The 20,840-nt window shown below is 47.9% G+C and overlaps 1 protein-coding gene across 9 annotated transcripts in view; it reads right to left on the reverse strand.

Annotated features, from left to right (window-relative positions):
• ABLIM1 (actin binding LIM protein 1) overlaps positions 1-20,840 on the reverse strand; it is a 293,808-nt gene that overhangs the window by 85,592 nt on the left and 187,376 nt on the right. For 8 of the 9 annotated variants that reach the window (XM_042960677.1, XM_015538779.2, XM_007084839.3 and 5 more), the window contains exons 5-6: positions 12,669-12,795; positions 10,909-11,002 (exon numbers count right to left, since the gene is read on the reverse strand). In XM_042960677.1, coding sequence (XP_042816611.1) covers positions 10,909-11,002; positions 12,669-12,795 — 221 coding nt within the window. Of the gene's footprint in view, positions 1-10,048; positions 10,094-10,908; positions 11,003-12,668; positions 12,796-20,840 lie in introns of those variants that run through there. The other variant, XM_042960681.1, reaches the window with a different exon arrangement.

Genomic DNA, 20,840 nt, shown 5'->3' on the forward strand with positions numbered 1-20,840 from the left:
CCACGATGCCTGCAGTTTTGAGTTTTGCGGCAGAGCCATGGAATAGGTAGTTTATAAATCGTTTTCGTTGGAAGGCCACTCCAAAGTGCCCTTTTGGGGGAGGAGTAACTGTACCAGTTCATTTCCGATGGGCTGTATGGGCCCCAGCCCTCACCCTCACTCTTCCTGACTAGCTGGCAAACCTAAGCAGGTCCATCTGCTGGAACTGGCATAACATCCCTCACAAGGTGGGAAGCCGTGAGGTTCAGGAAGCAAGCACATTCACGTGGAAAGCAGAAGAGAAGGAAGCCTGTTCCCAATAGGACAGGGAGGAGGGCAGCATTGCTGCTTGGGGCCAAGCGGACCAAATGCTCCCATGTCCCCTGGAGCATTCATCTCCCGGGCTTCATGGCAAATTTCACATCCTTACTTAGAGAAAGCTATGCCCGGTATGGAAGTTGTCCTGGTGACCTTTGGGTGGCGCCATTTTTCAGTGTATGCGCCCAAGTTCAATGCTCACTGCAAGAGGCTTTGTGGACAAAAGCACTAGGACAAAATAGAGCAGAGGTAGCTTGAGACGCCACCTTTTGTCTGAGTTGTCATGAATCCGGAAGCTAGAGAAGATGGCTTGAGACCCAAAGGACTGCCATAATGCCCACCAGAGGCACAACCCGGACTCCGGGAGAAAGGATGTGGAGAGCCACTGGGCTCTTTTGCCATCCACTACTGGCCGGGTAGGCAAATCCAAGGGATGGCAAGCACTTTCTCATAGGGATGATCTTTCAGGTGGACAGTGGGTCCAGGGGAGCCCACAAAAGCCAGTTTTCATCGTAATCAAACTCAAATGATGCTAGGCTGTAATGGAAAGTATTTTTTTTTTTAATTTTTTAAAATTTATAACCTGACTACATACAAACATGATTTGAAGTAGAAAACAGCATATTAAACCAAACGGTAAAATCAGATCATACGTTTAAACCAAAGAAATAAAGCTGAAACAAATGACCGAAGACTTCAATAACAACAGCAAACGGACATGAGCTCCCCACTTGCACCTGTCTGTAACTACCCATGCCTCAAAAGCCAAAGCTGACTGCTTTTCTAGTAGTTGACAAGAATTTCTTTTAAACCCAGGGCATTTACCGTGTGTTCCTCTTACTTGGCCCTCACGCTACTGTGGGTCCCCACTTATCTCTTGTGTGCTGATACACATTGCCCAAGATGAAGCTCTTACACATTGCCCAAGATGAAGCTCTTTTTCTGCTCCACCAAGAAAAGGTCGCGGAAATTACCTTGGAATTCATCGCACGTCACCTGCGTAGGGCAGGTGAGGCACGTTGGAATCGATCACTTAGAAGAAGGAGTATGACAATCCTTGAGGTGAAGAGCGGTAAAAGAAGTCGTGAACAGGGTGGGGGGTGGGGGCAGGTGAGCACCAGCTGAAGCTCTGGGTCTGTGAGAAAGCAGACGCGTAAGCCCTTCTGAGGCCCAGGAAGGGTCCTGGAGAGTAGAAAGGACAACTCTGAGGGGTCATCACTTCTGTACCCAGAACACTGGCCACACCAGGAGACTCATCGCCTCACTGTGCTGGGTGGCAACCTATCTAGGAAAGCGGTCTCTCTGCTGTTGGATCCTAATCATTTCTCAAGTTCAATACCACTGCTGACAGTCATCCTCAGACTCTGAAGATGCTGTAATGGCCGTTGTCACTTGAGTGCTGGAGGGTTGCCGGGACACTACAGGGGGTATGGTTTTAGACTTGAACACCCTATTACTTTTAGAAATGCACATTTCATCTAAGAACAAGTCCTAGGGGCGCCTGGGTGGCTCAGTTGGTTGAGCTTCCGACTTCGGCTCAGGTCATGATCTCGCGGTCTGTGAGTTCGAGCCCCGCGTCTGGCTCTGTGCTGACAGCTCAGAGCCTGGAGCCTGCTTTGGATTCTGTGTCCCTCTCTTTCTGCCCCTCCCCCACTCATGCTCTGTCTCTGTCTCAGAAATAAATAAACATTAAAAAAAAAATTAAAAAAAAAAAAAAAAGAACAAGTCCTAAATCTTACATTTTCTTCTGCGGCTCCCAATGTTGGGCCACCAGCATAACCTCAATACTACTTGTCCACTTCTCTGCAAGAGTTACATTCTGCCTCTTGGTTCGGCTGTCACTCCCTCCCACCCCCACCCCCATCTCACCAGCAATAAGCTAAACTCTCTGAAGTTAACGCTGCAACACAGAACATTGTTTGAACTCAAAGTACAAATTCTTTTCAAAATGTCATTTCCGGGTAAGGAAGCCCTCCTATTTGTGCTGACAGGAAATGGGGTGATTTTTTTTCATAACTATTGAAACTTTACTGCCTGTGAACATAGTCGTCTGTCACCCTAGCAATACATTTCCTTTTGTCATTAATGTAGGAGAAGGAGGATAACTTTGGGTGAATCAGATAGATTTTCCTCAAATCATTTGTTGTGTCAGTGTGTTTATGCCCTCCTGGGTCCATTCCAAATCTGTTAACGACGGAGGGGACAACATATAGCACCAGAGTTATTCTTTGCAAATAAGCAGAAACCATTCGATGAATTTAAACTTGAGGTCTCTCTCCTGCGCCAGGAAGATTTTATATTAACCAACTCATACTTTGTCATCAAGGGCACATTTCTGCGCGATGGCGGCCTGTGGCCACGCAAGAGAACAAGTCCGAATGCTCAGGAAGGGGAAAGACCTGGCATACGATGTTGCGGGAAGACAGGTATTGACTGAATCCCCAATTCTTGTCCTTTACCCGCAGTTCTTCTATATAGTAAGTTAAACTGTCAAAGACTGCAAGGAAGGAGGAGAGAGAGGGAAGAGAGGGAGCTTCCCTGACTATGCCAGTGGTTTTGCCTGCTTTCTTTTTTCCAAATCCTGCACCCCGAAGAGGCAGTGATTAGTGTTCTCATTTCACGGAGAAGGAAACAGAGTAACAGGATTCCAGCTCCCTATCACCTTGCATGTCTCTGCATAGACAGACAGATGTACATGTATATATGCATGTATGTTTACATTGGGGCATTACCCACATACTTTAAAATTCATCCTTTTAAAGTGTATAATTCAACGGTTTTGAGTCTATTCAGAGTTTTCCAACCATCACCACTATCTACTTCTAGAATGTCTTCGTCAACCCCCACAAAGACACCCTGTACCCATTAGTGGCCATTCTAGTCTCCCCGTTCCCCCAGCAACCACTAATCTACTGTTTCTGTGGGTTTGCCTATTCTAGATGTTTCATATGGATGGGATCATATAAATGAAGTCTTCTGTGCTTGGCTCCTTTCACTTGGCATCATGTGTCCGAGGCTCATCCCTGTGGTAGCACACTATTGGCACTTTTTACTGCTGAGTAATATTCTGTTGTGTGGATGGATGTACCACATTCTCCTTAATTCATATATGAAATGAGGCCATTTTTATAAATGTATTGTTAAGTTTACATTTATTGTTAAATTTTAAATTCGGAAAGATGACTGGTGTCCCTATATTGGTCCGGCTTCCCAGGACCTTCTTGTCTATCTACTGAGCTCTGGAGAGTTCTAGGCTAGAGCTCTTTGAGGAGCTAACCTGAGACAGCTTCATCCATCTATACTATTCTCCAAGGGCCATGCCAGGTGCCCTCGGGGAGCCAATGGTTGATTAAAGAAGACAAGACACTATGAGGTACGACTGCATAGATGAGACCCTGGGACCCATGACTCCATAGACGAGACATTGGGAGCTATGACTGCACAGACGAGACACCGGGAGCTATGACTGCCCAGAAGTACCACAGACTCCATGACAGGGGTCGCTGACTTTCAGTGGCATTTTATACTGGTAAAAAAGTAAACCAAACAAACAGCAAATGTTTATCACCCTGAAAATAGGTATAACAGGGCTGCTAGTGAAACAGACTTTCTCCATTTCACCAGGAATGATAAATTTTGGTCATTCGGCATGTTATTTCGGGAAGCAAATTAATTACTCGTGTTCTGCAATGATTACTGCCAGGTGGTTCATGAAGCAGTGTGCGTGTGTTCCTGTCTTCTGAGAACCGCCAGACCTGGCTTTTCATCGTGGTCTGTTACTAATTAGCCCCCAAGTTGCTGGCACTCAGTAGCCTCATCTATAAATGAAGGTCAGTAGTAACTGCCTTGACCACTTTATAGGCCTGTTGTGAGAATTAAGTATTTATGAGATCATTTGCAAGTGTTAAAAATATTATGCAAGGGGTGCCTGGGTGGCTCAGTCGGTTAGGCTTCCGACTTCGGCTCAGGTCATGATCTCACGGTTCGTGGGTTTGAGCCCCGCATCGGGCTCTGTGCTGACAGCTTGGAGCCTGGAGCCTGCAGCCTGCTTCACTTTCTGTGTCTCCCTCTGTCTCTCTGCCTCTCCCCCACTCGCACTCTGTCTCTCTCTCAAAAATAAAATTAACATTAAAAAATTTTTTTAATATTATGTAAAAGCAAGATACCGTGGTGTTTCACTGTCCCTCCGGGACATGGACCATCTCAACCAAAACTACTAAGATTCCCTGATTCTTTTCCTCTCCCTAATCCTCAAAAACATTTGGGTTCAGAGTTAAGTGGAAGAAAGTATGAATTCCTTTGAGCACAGTGGGAATGAAAAGGGTGCGTTCAGTTTTCGGTGGTCGTGGGTCGCTGCACCTGCTTTGCATGTATATGACATACCCCGAGTAAGGAAGGGGGAGTTGGCATTTCAGCCTCTCTTTTGCAAGTTAGATCTCTGGTGGTTACAAACAGACCATCGATCATGCAAGTGCCATGGAATAACTGCGTTTCTTCTCACTAGAAACCAGGTTAGCCCAGAACAAGACCGACCCCCCTGCTTGTGGCTAACACAGCATAACACGCTTAGAATACTTGCACCAAAAGTTAAGAAGGGGCCGAGGGCCTTCAATTTATGACATGAATTCGTTTCACAGGAATATTATAAGCATTTGTCCCTGGGCTTTATGAAAAAGCAGTCAGAAAGTTAAACAAAAAAGCCACTTGTGTTTAATCCCTCCGAGAATCAAGAAAAAGGATTTGGCTGAATCATGTTGTGATTCCATTTCCTCCACTGCAGGAGTTCAGCAGGAGGGGTCTAAAGCAAGTCTAAGTCCTGTCCTTTTGTGTGTCCATCGTTCCCAAGCTAACAGAAAAGACGGGAGAGCGTCACCCAGGAGGTAGAAGTGGAAGGGCAGTAAAAGGACAGAAGAGCCACTCAGGTTGCATGCGAGGGCCTCTCTCTTACAGTACAAGGGTCTCTGCAGTATGCAGGCTGCACCATCACGCGCTTGTCCCCAGAGGGCCCCAGTAGCACCGTAAAGACCACGCCACATAAAGACATGTGCCACCAGCCTTTCTGGAAAGAAAGACACCCAGGGTGGAGAATGGATTTCCCGGGTGTGTGACATGGGGAAGAAGGGAAAGGCAAAGGATAGGAGACCCGAGCAAGAAAAGCAGAGCTCCGCCCTCCTGCTGTAAGAATGCAGACAACACAACTTTGCTTTGTCCCCGAGAGAAGAGTTGCAAGAGGAAGGCTCCGGGGTGGGGTGGCTTGTGGTCTAGCAGGTGTCTGCTCGGGAGGCACCATCTGCAGAGGGAGCCGAGCTCCCTGGGGATGCAAGCATTTGTCTTGAAAGGATCAGTGGAGTGCTGGGTAAACATGGAGCCCCTGGGGGGAGGGAATTGTGCAAGAGAGCTGAGAGAGTCAAGTTCACCCTTGGTTTGCTGATAGAACAGCCCAAGACCAAGGGGAGGGACATGGGACAAACCCTTTCCTTTACCTTCCACACTTCTGTCTCCAGTCTGACATTTACTTTTCTTTCTTTCTTTCTGTCTGTCTTTCTTTCTTTCTTTTTCTTTTCTTTCTTTCTTTTTTCCCAGTGCTGCCTTCATTTTGGAACTATTTTGCTGCTGTTTTCTTTCTTTATGAAGTTGGCAGGTAAAAACGTTCCCATACCCAGGAAAGGGATTTTGCTAGAGTCAGAGATCTCTGAGGGCCATTCGGCAAAGACGGAAGGAAATTTATACCAAAGGGAAGCCCGATGTCTACTGACATCTGTAACCTACATCCAAAGTCTCGTGTGGCTTCCTGTACCATTAGTCTGCTAAAGCACGAGCAGGGGAGAGGAGTGGTCAGGGGTGGGAAGTAAAAGGAAGAGGAAGGTTGCTTCAGAGGAGAGGTTAGAGGTACAGATGGAGCTAGCAGGCTATTGGCAGACTCGAGTATTTCACACTAATTTGATTCCGGACTTAATTAGGAGGCAGGTGGCAAACATCTTCAGAATGCTCCTGAATTTATAGGTTAATTAGCATAAGCTTTTAAAGATGTGCCATTTACAGCAAGACCTCTCAAAAGAGAGACTCTTGTTACTGAAAACAAAATTGAAAGCCAGCTGATGATAAATGAAGCTACACTTTGCGTGCTGCATGCCAGCTTCCAGGAAAATCTCTCCAGGAGAAAGAAACGCTAACTCTGACTCCTTAGACCGAAGACACGAGAATTACAGAACTTGGGTCCTAAGAGCCAGAGAAACTTGGAGTCAAGCAGTCCAGGCTTGGATTTATGTATACATTTTTAATGCTTGTCTTGGAAAACTGAGGCTCAAAGAAGTCGAGAGATTGGCCTGAGGTCCCACAGCTGGGAGTTCCAGAGCCAAGAGCAGATCCCTAATTCCCTATCACGTGGAGCCCTCTGCACTGAAACACACGAAGGCTCTCTACCCAGCCTGTCAAGCCAACGTGATCGGTGGGGTTTATGGCTATTAAATTAGAAATTAGTGACATAGCTGAGCCCGGACCTTCTCGATCATTCCCCAGTGACCTCGCTCCCTCTCAAAACTTCCTCGGGTGTCTGCCGACATCTCAGGCGAAACCACCCAGACAAGAGGCTGTACAGCACCTGATACCTCGCGACAGTCCCTGGAGGACACTTGTATAAGTTCCCAGCTTTACTGGAGTGGGTTCGAAGGGTGGCCCATAAAATCTCTGGAGCCTGTGAACGTTTGGGAAAAGGGTCTTTGCAGATGTAATAATTAAACTAAGGATCTCGAGACAAGATCATCCTGGATTATCTGGGTGAGCCCTAAATCCAATGACAAGTGTCCTTCTAACAGCAAAGCAGAGGGAGGGGCGATACAGAGAGAAGACACAGAGGGCAGGTCATGTGAAGATAAAGGCAGGGATCAGGGTCACAATGCCACAGGCCACCACAAGCGGGAAGGGGCAAGGAAGAGCTCCCCGCGAGAGCCTGGAGGGAGCATGGCCCTGCCGCACCTCAATTTTGGACTTCTAGCCTCTAGCACACCGTGAGAGAATAAGTTTCTGCGTTTTTAAGCCCTCGCTGTTGGAGATGTAGGAAACGAATGCATTTACAATCTTTATGAATAAAATCAATCAGAAAAAAAAACAACATTAACAACAAAAATAAGGATCACGGATGGACAAGCGAAACGTGGTATATCCATATAATGGAATATCACTCAGAAAGGAAGGAAATTCTGGCACGTGCTACAACATGGATGAATCTTGAGGACATTGTGCAAAATAACGTAAGCCAGTCACACACACAAAACCCCAAATACCGTATGATTCCACCTGTACGACATGCCTAAAGTAGTCAAATTCATAGAGACAGAAAATAGGATGGTGGTGGTCAGGGCACGAGGGGGAGAGGGGAGGTGAGATTTAGTGTTACGTATGGGGTTTCAAGGCTACAAGATGCAAAGCATCGTGGAGGTGAGTGGCCATCATGGTTGCACAAAATTACGGATACATTTAATACTACTGAAATGTACACTTTAAAACGATTAACATGGTAAATTTCATGCTACGTGCATTTTACCGCATTTTTTAAAACTGCGGGGAAAGAATCCCAAAAGGCAAGGATCACAGCATTTACAAATTCACAGTCACCATGTTGCAACAATGGGGTCTGAGAACAAAGGCACAGGAGGAGGGCGGAGTGTTGAGACCCGTCCTGTTTTATATTGGTAACCAAGCCAAGCTGACTCAGAGGCGGTCCCATGTCAGGGTGCTACACGTGCTTTACATTTTTCTAGATCACACCCATCGGCGGTCAGTACGCCCACTGGGTGGGTCTTGATTCTGCTATGAAGCCAGCGCAAACGACTCCCAGAAGTCCCGAATCTGAAGGCACCGTGTGGAAAGCCTCCACGACTTGCACCTTCCAGAAGGCTCTCGCGGAAACCCGAGGCCAATCTGGCGAGAGCCTCCAGCAGCCACAGCCAACACCCGCTCCGGGGAGGAACTTGACTAAGCAGATGTTCCTTCAAAATGGCATGTTCCTGGATCGAGTTTATTTTACATATCCCTTCTCACAGCTGTTGAACTAAACCGGAGGTCATCGACAGCGCCCCCCGCCCTGCCTACTGCCTGCTCAACTCTTTTTGGGGAACACAGTTGCATACGTGGACCGAGACAGCGGTTTCGATCCGCGCCTTCCGTAAACGTGGCTCAAATCTGGGGGCTATGCTCGGGATCCTCCCACCGCTTTCCCTACAGCTGCACATCCGCGAGATGGTTCTGATGTTTTATTATTGCTCTTTCGAAATGCAATTTCCCAATTGCTCCCAAGTCAACAGGTTTATTTCAGTCCTGCACAGATCACACTTGGGAACCCCTATGGAAATGCCGTGGGCCTCTCCCCCTGGGCTCCGGGGAGGGACAAGGGACATGTTCAGGGGGCAGGTGGGGAGCACACGCCCGCTGCACTTTGACTCTTGTGATCTGACCACCTGGACTTCATGCTGCACTTTGGATAAGCCACGACCGACTTCCCCAATAGCTTTCCTGCGACGTACTTCACGGAGGGCCGAAAACTCAGCACCGACCACACTTGGGCTGACAATGAAAACTATTGTTGGAAAGGCCGCGGAAACTCCTCCTGAGCCCCCAACTATGTGGGAGAGTGGGCCCTCCTCTCAGGTCTCCCTGCCGCCAGTGCTCCCATTGCTTTGCGCCCTGAGTCCTACAGTCGTCTCCAAACTGGCCTCCCTGACTGCGGCATTTAGGACAGGTACAATGCTGTGCATTTACCGCCTCTGACTTGTTCCAGAACACCTCATACCTCCAGTTGGGTACCAACAAGCTACTCTTATTCCCCCCGCCCCCAACCCCAGGCAACCATTAATCTGCTTTCTGTCTCTATGGATTTACCTGTTCTGGGTATTTCACGTACATGCAAGCAAACCACGGGTAGCCTTTTGTGTCTGGCTTCCCTCACTTAGCATGACGTTTTCAAGGTTCATCCATGCTGTAGCAGGTATCATAACCCCTTCCGTTTCAAGGCTGAGTATTATTCCTTGTCTGTACATACTACGTGTTGTTGGTCCGTTCACCGGTGCGTGGACACTGGGTTGTTTCCACCTGCTGGCTGTTGTGAACAGAGCTGCTATGGGTGTGGTTTTACGTGCATCTGAGGACTCCCGCACATTCTTTATACAGCGATGTAATCCAGTCGCTTTCAGCTCCAGCCATCAGGGCTTCAATGGCTTCCCAGCATTCTTAGGATAAGGCCCAAATTCCTGAATAGGACTCTGGAGGTCCTCTTGCTCTGACCCCTCCCCACTCCTCTAGCATCTTCTCTCACACCTGCGCTCCTGCCCATCTGGCTTTTTGTTTCACGCTCTGCTGTGCCTGTCCTCGCCTCTGGGCCTCTAGGGAGGCTGTTCCCTCTACCTGGAACACCCTTCCCCTGGGTAAGAGGCAAGTGCGCGTTAACAGTCACTTCCTTATCACCCGAATCCAATTAGCTACCCTGGGCCCTGGTGCAGAGCCAACGCCGGCCCCCCCGTGTTTCCTGGAAAGAAAGGCACCCCAGAGCTTGCTGTGGGATTAGGAAAACTAAGCTAGACCTTGCTGTGCAATCCCACGGAGGCTGCCCAGAGACACTTGGGGGCCTCTCAGATTTAGGTCTCGGAAACGCCCCGCTGGGGGGTTGAATGTGGTCATGTGGACTCGGTGGCCTGTGTCTGTCAAAGCTGCAGGACCAGTTGGTGGCCTTCCCAAGCTGCTAGGCGTCCTGACTTACCTCTGCCCAGGACACATTCTCCACCCCGAAATGTGTGATGGGTATGAGGCAATCTTTTCTTTCGTATCAGAGCGGGTTAACACCCCACAGGCCTGTAAGAAGCGGGCGGCGGGGGGGGGGGGGGCAGGCAGTGACTCCCTCTGCCTCTGAACTCCGGCCCCTGATTCCACAGCACGGGCTCCGCTCAGCCCAGAGGCGGCAGCTGGTGGGGCCGCTGCGGAGAAAGCAGGAAGCAGGTTCTGTGGCACAAGGCAGACACACCTGAACCCGCCAGACTCTGGTTCGGCCCGAGCCGCAGGGAGTTCTGGGTCACGCAGGATGTGGTTTTCTTAAGGGTGGGGAGGTGTAGGCCTTCACTTTCCACCCGCCCTTTCTTTTCCTCACTTCGATTCTGAGCCCTTGCCCCCCGAGTCCGTGCACTCTCACGTGCACACGCGCACAGTGCAAGAGCACGCCTGTATACGCACACACCCCCCGGACAAGCCCACACACGTGTGCTCCCACACAGGCCCACACACTGACACACAGGCGGCTCGAACCCGCTCTTTGTTTCCCATTTTCTGACTCCTAAAACCAGTCTAATATACCTCTTCCTTCTACATAGTTCCTAATAGTCCCCTTATCTCTTTTGATAAATTGTCCCTCACTCCGATTTCCACATGAACAATTAGCAGCAACCGCCTGAAAGGCAATACACGTTAAATCGCGAAGAGATCAGTCAGCTCCCAGTACTTTCTTTCCTCCACGGGTAAAGATGAAAGAAAAAAACAAAACAAAACGGTGGAAGAGCCTCTTTTGTGGTTCTGCCGACCTCTGAGGAAGACGATGGTAGCTTCGAAGGCATCCCGTGTGTCACTTACCTCCAGGACTTTCCCTGTGATAAACTGGTGACAGGCTTCACATTTCACCCCAAAGAGCCCCTGGTAGTCCTTTTCACAGTAGGGAGCGCCGTCCCTGCAACACAAGAGTTCAGGTCCTGAGAGGGCCGAGGGGCCTGGAAGACGCCAGACCCACACTTCCCGGGGCCCTTTTCCACAGAAGGTGGTAGGGCGTGATGCTCTCCCGCCCAGCATTCACAGGCCGGGAGATCTGGTCAGGCGTGATCAAAGTGCACGAAGCCACACGACGCGGAGGGACGGCTGTGGTTCTCTGGGCTCCACAGAAAGAACAGCCAAATCGCCACATGATTACCACGGCTGCTTCCCTGTTGTCTCGGACCCAACGAGCAAAACACGGGCGCCATTCTCTTTCACCACCAGGCCAGATGGGCTTCAGACGTGGTGTCAGCGTGCACCCTCCCCCCACCACCTCCTGGAGCTCACAGGCCGGAGCCTGGGACGCCAAGTCCTCAGCCCTCAGGAGGCCCCAGGGGCACAGGGCCTTCTCACTCAGCCTCTCCAACCCTCCTTATTTATTTACCTCTGAGCACAGAAAAAATACAGTTTTCTATGTGTGCCCTTGAGTGGAAAAGTTCAGAAGCACCACGATAGACATCTCAATGGCCTACCCCCGCACAGCCTTCTGCGTTCGCTTAACAGCTGGGCATCTTTCTCTTTCTTCTTACCCTGGCTGTGTGTCAGAATCATCTGTGAAGCTTTTTCCTTCCGATACAGGCGTTTCAGCTTCACCCAGGACTACAGAATTAGATTTCTAGGCGGTGGGGCCCCCGCTACTTTTTTGTTTGTTTTTTGTTTCACTGTATTCTTAAATTTTTTTGAAGAGCGGATATATATTTACCTGGTTGGAGAATATTTTTTAAGCATAGAAAGGTTTAGTGAGGAAAATAAATTTTCCCTCATTGCCTTCGGACCCCCCCCCCCCCCCCCACTCATTCTTCCCTCCTTCAATCAAAAGGGAGCCACTGTAGGGGCGCCTGGGTGGCTCCTGTCAGTTGAGCGTCCCACTCTTGGTTTCGGTCAGGTCGCGATCTCGTGGTTTGTGGGATCGAGCCCCGTGTCGAGCTCCACGCTGACGGTGTGGAGCCTGCTTGGGATTCCTTCTCTCCCTCTGCCCCTCCCCCGCTGTCTCTCTCAAAATAAATTTTACAAACTTAAAAAAGAAAGGTAACCACTGTAACTCGTTTCTCCAAGCTACCTTATAAAAACAAAACAAAATAAAACTTCACTTTAGCTGTTACACCAGCACCTGACTCTAACACGAACCCGTTCCCTGGTGGGTTGGATTATGCATTGGTCCCAATGGGCTCAGTGCTTAGACCCTGTGTGTTTTTTTTTTTTAGGGCAGGGCGGGGTGGGGGGAGGTGTCAAACACATTCAAGACCTAGAGGAGGAGCAAGGTCTACTAGTTCCAAATAGGAAAAGAAAAAAGGTTAGGGAAAGTAAAATTACTAAAGAATTGCTTATAACATACAGTGTAACATTATGTCAGTTTTGTTCGTTAAATTAGGCAGTGACTGACATCTCATTAAATTCATTGTAGGCAAACTATAGGGACGGCAGAAGAATAAAATTCCTTTTATAAAACCAAAAACGTAGCACAGTGAAAGTTCCTATTGATTATGGGGTGTGAATGCCTTTATGTCCAATGGGGTGGGGTGGGGGTTCCCCTCCCCAGAGCAGGCCCCACTGGAAGGATCCCACGGCCTGTGCCCCGATCTTACTTGCTGATGTACTCCCCGGTGAGAACCTTCCCACAGGACTTGCATTTAAAGCACCCCAAGTGCCACTGCTTCTCCAGGGCCAGCAGCGCCTGCCCGTTCTTGATGTCCCTTCCACAGCCAGCACAATCTGGAAAAGAGCAGAAGCCAGCAGTGACTCCCACGTTTGTTCCGCTAAGTCCATGCACGCGGGCCAGCTCTGAAGCCCAGCCTGCGCCCGTCCCACACTCAACAGATATTTACCGAGGCACCACGTCCTTCCCCTCTTTCCTGCACCAAGTCCTTGCCATCCTCACATAGCACGGAACCTTCACGAACCTCAGTGGATCCACGGGGAGGGATGTCCTTCATCCGTTTATTTCCTTGGGGATTATGTAAATACCCTCTGAGCTCCAGCTGGCCCAGAGGATATTTAATTACGTTGTCTTGGCCGTGATTTTTCAGGAAGCTCTCATAGGCCTTTATTAATTGAGGGCACGTGTGAGAAGCTAAAGCTCTCAGGCAGGATGCCTCACTTCACAATATATATGCGATTCCTGGAAAGGAGCCCATGAATCTCATTCTTGTAAATGGGCCTCTCGACTTCCTTATCATCCTAAACCAGACTTTGGAAGATTTGTGATCATCAGTTTAACAGCTCTGAATGCCCTAGCTTTAAATTCTCCATGGCAGGCTCCTGTGAAGCAGAGGAAGGAGAAAGTGTTTCTTTGTGGGAAAGGGCGTGGGCTCTGGAAGGAGCAAGGTCTGGTTCTGAACCCAGCTCAGCAACTTGCTGGCCAGCCACGTGACCGGGCCGGTTCTCCCCCTCTCTAAGCCTTGGTTTCCTCGGATGGAAGCTGGGATGCCACTAACACGTGTCTCAAGCCTCCAATGAGGATTCGATGAAATAATGGAGTTAACGCAGCGGCTGGCACATGGCAAGTGGCCCTATAAACGTTTCCCAGTCTTGTAATTGCCATTATTCTGATTATTAAATACTTCATTGTTAGAGAAGTTGAGCATTTAAAAGAACCCAGGAGAACGTCAACTAATGCAACCTTTTTGAAAAGCAACATAAACGTCCACAGACATTTAAAGTCAATGTATCTGAGCAAATGAAACGGCGCATTGCTGGGAGACTGGCCAGCACGTCCCCAGCTGATTGTAGGAAACACCCATGGAATGAAGCGATGCCCAGACAAGGCCACTCGGGCACACAAAACGATGAAACACCCCCCTCTTCCGACCACACGTGTGACTGCTGCTCCTTTGCTGGTGACACTCCTGACCCTACTTTAACTCTCCCTCCTCCCAGAAAAACTTAGAGATGCCCACTGACCTGCCTCGGCATCTTGCCGGTACACGGCCCAGAACTGCTCCCGCGGCCCCGACTCCTCCCTGCTACCACTCAGCAAGAGCTCGCACCCTATGACAGTCCTCCGGGGATGGCTCGCCATTCCCCTGTGTTCTCCCTTGGAGCAGTTTCAGTTAACTGGGCTTCTCCTCCTCCTGGTCCTCGTCCTCCTCCTCCTCTCCTCTCCTCCTTTATCTTTGTGACTACAGGCGTGTTTCTGGTGAACTTGGCCAGTGGGTATTAACACACCTTTGGATCCGGCAAGTTCATGTCTAATACTTCAGTCTACAAATACGCTTGCAAATGAGCGTGCGTGCGTGTGTGTCTGGCGTGTATGTTTTCCCTGAAGAAAATAAACGTATTCCCTGCGGCACTTTTATAACAACAAAACCGAAAATAGCGTATATCGACGTTAATGACGAACTGGTGAAATTAATTATAGTACAGTCCGTAATGGAACACTATATCCTATTGAAAAGAATGAGGTTGATGTGTGTCTGACATGGAAACGTGTCCAAAACAGACGAAGTTGAAAAAGGCAACCTGTGGAACAGTATGCGTAACAGAAGCTCCTTTATAAAAAATTAGCAAACTGTACGTGTTTGTACACATGCCTGTATATGAAATAAAACATTTCTTGGGAAAAAAAAAAGAAATTCCTAACATAGTTCCTTCTGTGGAGAAGGACTTTTTTACTTCACATCCTCTGTGTTGTTTGAATTATTATTTTTTTGTTACCCTGAGAATGTAAAAAGGAAAAAAAAAGTTAAGCAAATATTTATAAAGTTAAAAACATAATTGCTATACAAGTTCTAAATATTGCAGATTAGAATTTCTGTAAGTATAGCCCATTATTAGCTGAGTGTGTATTATATGATCACAAAGCATTATTATTATTATTTTTTAAAGCAGGAGGAGTTTATAGGTTTCCTGGAAACTCCTGGTAGTTTACTGCAAGGATAAAAATGTAAGGCCATGATATTTGTCCGTAAATACAATTTTTTTTAAATTTTTTTTAACGTTTATTTGGTTTTTGAGACAGAGAGAGACAGAGCATGAACAGGGGAGGGGCAGAGAGAGAGGGAGACACAGAATCCGAAGCAGGCTCCAGGCTCTGAGCCATCAGCCCAGAGCCCAACGTGGGGCTCGAACTCACGGACCGTGAGATCGTAACCTGAGCCGAAGTCGGAGGCTTAACCGACTGAGCCACCCAGGCGCCCCCATAAATACAATTTTTAAAGGTTAGGAGCACAGGATGAGTTTAAGATGAATTGACAGTTTTTAATCCAAGTTGAACTGAATTTTTCATTCCTCTGATTAGATACGTCCACTAGGTGGCAGTAAAGATTTAAAGTACCAAGGAAGCTGCTGCTTGGTAGATTTTTTTTTTTTAAGTCAGAAAATAAATTTTAGAGATGGCTTTCAATTCTACAAACTGAAGACAGTTGGGCTCAGGGGGGGTTGGTGGAGCCATATGGGGTCTCCTCTTGCGCAGCGCTGAGATCTTGGGAGATGGGAGGCCTGGAATGGTAAGAGTCCAGGCTTTGGAGTTGGCATCGACGTTAACTCGACGTTAACTTGGGAAAGTGACAGTCTCTGAACACTCCCTTCTTCATCTGTGAAATGCTGGCCCTCTTCCTAGGTTGCAATGAGGACAAAGACCCTGCACTGGGATGTGCTTTGCACGACACTTGGAACCCTCGGTTCATGTTAGCTTCTCAACGTGGCTCCACCTTTCCTTGGTAGGAGCAGAGCTGGGACTAGAAACCACGTTTCTGGGTTCTAAGTCTTGTTCTCTGTGCAAACGCATTAATGCCTAGATGTCTCGGAGCTCTGAAAGCAGATGAGACACAATTCGAGAGCAACAGCGACATCTCTGATCATTCTGCGTGGAGGGCTTTGGATGAACCAGGCACCATGTGAGGGCTACGGAGACCTGGTACCATTTATTATTCAATCAATTTAGTCCAAGTACCTTGCAGTCTGGAAGCCTCTGACCTCACAGGTGGTGTCCCATACCTCTCAGATCCTCTGTGCCCTGCAGTGTCCCATGGAAGGCAGATGTTCTGGAACTGATTTTGATAATGGTCTGTAGAAAAGCATTCACCGAATGCCGAATGCCTAGAGCCAGGCAGCTGGTAAAGCTGGGCTGGAAACAGAGGCTGGGGATGAGCCTCCTTCATCCCAAATCTTAAGTCATAAATCAAGCAAATCAAAGACCACCTTCTAGAAAGCAGAATACTGGTTCGTATCATCTGGTTCAAAGGATTCTGGTACATGTCACAGAGGCTACCCATTCATTCCTCTCTGGGCAAAACCATAAACTCTCCACTTAAGCCTGATGTCACACATGGCCTGATGGGCAAAGTGGGAAAGATGCAGGGACAAAATGATTCGTGCTGGACTGTTCCCTTCTCCCATGCTCATCCCAACTAAGCTCTTTTATAAAGAACAAAATGTCCTACTCTGTATCTTCATGTTTTTCAGCTGTTGAGAAAATTGTTTCCACATCACTGAAGCAGCTGCCGATAAATATAGAAAGCTGGTGATTGGCGCTGGAATTATTGCCAAAGTCAGAAATAGGTGAATGTGAAGCAGCATCAAGGATTCAAATCCTCTAGCAACTCGCCAATATCCCAGCAAAAGCAACTAATGACCAAACGTGGCAATAGAAAAAAAAAAAAACAACTGTAAATATTTTGCCCCAAGCCTTTCATTCTTGGCAATAAGAGCCAAGAGAAGAGCAAGAATTTGGCTACTTATGTCCATGTTAAACTAACATCCAACTACACACCTCGTTCCATATTTGTATCATTTTGTTCAAAGGCAATAAATATCCTTGAGAACAGGGGTCCTGTCTCTCTCTCTCTCTCTCTCTCTCTCTCTCTATTTTTTTTTTTTTTTTTTGGCATAGGGTCATGGACACCTGGGCTTCAAAAGTTTTGAAGTCGGAGAAGGTGACAAATGGCTCTCAGAAAATAAACTTGCGTACCCAAGCTGAAAAAGATGTCATCACTTGGGCAGCACTTAAGGTCCTATCAGATTGGGTACCTCTGATCTCCTTGAGAACTACTTCTGTCTTCTCAGAATTCCTCACTTGGGAAAAGTAAGGGCCCCAAAGACGTCTTATTCTGTGAAGATGCCTCTCTGGAGATGACGGTTGAGGACACGGAGGTCTAGGAAAGAAAACCATGTGGTAACGAAATCCCCACCCCCACCCTCCTAGGCCTGCCGGCTTCAGTCATGCCCAGAACCATTAACGAAGCTGGACATTGCCATTCATAGTAGCTACGCAGCTGGGATCAAAACTTTTAGAAGACAGAATGGGAATTTTCCTAGTGTCTTGGCATCTTGGGCCATGGTCTCAGAGCTGAAGACGATGGTGATAAATATTCCATCTCCCAAGGAAGGGTGCCAGGAATCCCTACAGGACTTTCCAAAAGACAGTAGGATCCAACTGATGACTACCAACCCCTATTACCCACCTACCTCTGAAATCAGAGATTTGGAAAGGCACAGAGGAGTCAGCGGGGAGCTGTCCACACAGCAGGAGTGTGGTGGTGTTCTCTCCCCTCTGCTGTGACAGGGATTTAGAGGCCCCGGGGAGAAGGACCTAGATGTTTACTGAGTGGGAAAGCTCAGGCTCTAGTGCTGCTGTGGGTCCGAGAGAAGCTTGATGTTAGAGTTCTTAGAACAAACCGATTGGGGTGTCCCGGAGCCTGGAAGCATTCATAAACAAAAAACCTAGAGCCTGATGAATTTGGAAGATTTGGAAAGCAGGAAGCTGGTTGGAGCCCCCCCGAATGGCAGGCTAAGGAGAGGCTGGAGTGGGAACGGCATACACTTCCACCATTTGGCTCCCTGGGGATGCACTCGTGTCCTGTGGCTGGTGCCTACGCCCAAGCATCTGGAATGAACCCACAGGAGAAAGCTGTCTGCGGAGGGTGGGGGACTTCATTAGTAAGAGGCTAGGAGACCACTAGGCAGCAGGACCTGAGTTTGTTGCAAGAGGCTAACCAGAAACTGCATGCTTTTGTTCAAGAACTCAAATTGCACCCCATAAAAAAAGGTCTCCAACCGTGTTAGCGGAGACAGAAGCATGACCATACCAGATTTCTAACACCTTGTCCCTTCTACCTCCAAATCCCTGCCCCTGCCTGGTCCCCAAAGAGCCACAGGATAGGAAGGAGGTATAGAAGGAGGTAAAGAAGAGGTTATGCCCACTGTAGGTCTCCGGTTTGGGTCGGATCTGAGCTGGGAAAAGGTGTGGCTCTGGGATGGATGAGAGAATCGAGTTTTCAATAGGTGAGGACTTCCAGGAGCCGAAAGTGACCAGAAAGCTATGGGATCTAAGACATGATCAAGGGTGGGAAAGGGAATTCTGGATAATAAAAGTAATGATAGGGAAAAAGAAGGCTGTTCACTGTTGTGTCCAATGTGTGCTTTGGCCTGTTCTACACACAAATTGTGCCTGTCCCAGCGGTCAACGGCTTTGGAGGCAGAGAGACTTGGAGTGGAAGTCCAGCTCAGACGCTGAGCCAAGGGACCTTGGGCAGGCTAGGTAACCACTGGCCATCAGTTTCTTCCTCTGGAAAATGGGTAGGCTGGCAGCACCCGCCTTCCTGGGCCACCGTGAAGACTGGAGAGAGTGTGGGCACACGTAAACACTCAGCGTCTGTTCTCAAAGGTGCAACAGTCTCACAAAACCTGCATTTCATCTCCCCCTTAACAAACAGGCAAGGCCCACTGTCAGCCTCTGGGGGAGGCATTTTGGTTTCTCTGGATCCATCATCATCATCATATTAACATTACTATCATTGTAGTTATTGTTCAGCTCGTAACTTTTGAAAGGTCTTGTGCGTCTGTTCTCTCAACCCCCTCTCAGGGCTCACGCTCACCTAGAAGGGCGGTGATTATCTGGATTTTACAGATCACAGAGCATTTGAGAGCCGGAGGGACCTTCAAGCCCATGTGATGCAAACGCTTCACTTCACACACAGCCGACGAAGGCCCAGGGTGGCCCTTGGCTTTTCACGCAGCCACACAGCTCAACAGTGTCCGATTAACTGCACAGTGGGAATCTTCTATTTGCAAATGCACATGAACCCAGGACTTTACAGTGGGCGGGGCTTCTCAGAACCTAGACGTCCAATCACAGGTTTGTTTTCCTGATGCTAGTCTCTTGTGCTATCAGTGGGCAAAACCAGCCAGGAGGGAACTGGAATACGAAGTGTTCACCGGAGGGGAAAGCCTGTGTAAGTGGAGAATTATTGTGAAAACGATGTAAATCATAAAAGGGACCAGAAAAAGACTTTCCCAATTTAACTGATGTTTGCTGAGATCCTGTGAGGTTATAAAAAGTCCACAGAGGGGCGCCTGGGTGGCTCAGCCGATTCAGCGTCCAACTCTTGATTTCAGCTCAGGTCACAATCTCACAGTTCCTGAGTTCGAGCCCTGCTTCAGGCTCTGTGCTGACGGTGCGGAGACTGCTTGGGATTCTCTGTCTACTTCTCCGCTCCTCTGCCGCTTGAGCTCACTCTCTCTCTCTCAAAATAAATAAAGAAACTTAAAAAAATAATAAATAAAATGTCCGCAAGTATTTTGAGTCAGTTCCGAGTATCTCTTTCCTTTACTGAAAAAAAATTTTTTTAATTAAGAACGAAAGGAAATCACCTTCAAGTATTTAAACTGCTGCCCATGTAAGTTCCAGAAAATTCAAGCTTTCCCTGGAATCCTTTTTTAAAAATAATACTGGACAAGAAACTCGATTTGTCATCACCGAAGATTAGCACACAAGTTCATGGCTATACACGGGGAGGAAAAATAAACAGAAGCAAAATCATTTCAGATTTAGATTGTTATTATTAGAAAGTAGAGTAAGGCTTTGGAGACCCTATAAAATATTCAAGTGGTGTCCTTTTAATAGACTGCTAACTAGAGGCACTTCATCCCTGGGCCAGGACTCAAGAGCTCCGGGAAAAAGAAAACAAAAACCAAATTTCAGTTCCAGAGTTTGGCTAACTTCAGATCCTGAATTTTGATGACGCTGGATCTTGTCATTCAACTGTTCCTACAGGACACGGATTTCTCATTATCTGTGTGATAACATGGTAACAGCAGAAAGCTAGAGAGCAGCTGTTCTATCCAAAACAGAGGCAAAGGGGGGACGCAACAGAAGAGCGACCTGATTCTCTTAGGTTAACAAGCTGCCTTCTACACAAGCCTTTAACACATGTCGGGTCAGCCTCTGACACGTGGGTTCCTTCACGGGAATAACACTTTGGAGGCCTGTGGCTCACTTTGCTAGGGTTTCCATCCCTCCACAGAGTCTAAATGTCAATTGCCACCTGTTGTCACTTTTGAACTGACACTGACTGAATCTGTGTTAATAGCCTGGCCTTTTTTTTTTTTTTTATAGACCCTTCAGTTTGTAACCCATAGATTACAAAACGAAAACATCCAGATTCTCCTGAAGTTATTTTTAAAACTAAGAGTTGGCCTAGGGTTTAACATCTTTAAGATATAGAAGATTTGGGTATTTGAAAACACTTCTCCTTGACCAAAAAGGGCACATTATACTGAGTAGTGACAGGAATGTCAATCGAACACATGGATAGGGTGGAATGTTGATTTCCTTTCATCGTCTAGGCTGTTCAGTGTGGTCCCGTTCCAGACCAGACCTCTCTGAGTAGACGGATGTTGACTGTCCACAGGCCAGTTTTGGAAAAACAACCAAGTCACAGAAATGAGCCCACAATTGACTTTTCTAGCATGTCATGGCAGATACCATGGGTGTGGGGTCACCGTAAGAAAGGACAGGGAGAGGCCCAAACACAAGGTGA

The sequence above is a fragment of the Panthera tigris genome, chromosome D2 (genome assembly GCF_018350195.1).
Source record: "Panthera tigris isolate Pti1 chromosome D2, P.tigris_Pti1_mat1.1, whole genome shotgun sequence".
Classification (NCBI taxonomy): Eukaryota; Metazoa; Chordata; class Mammalia; order Carnivora; family Felidae; genus Panthera; species Panthera tigris.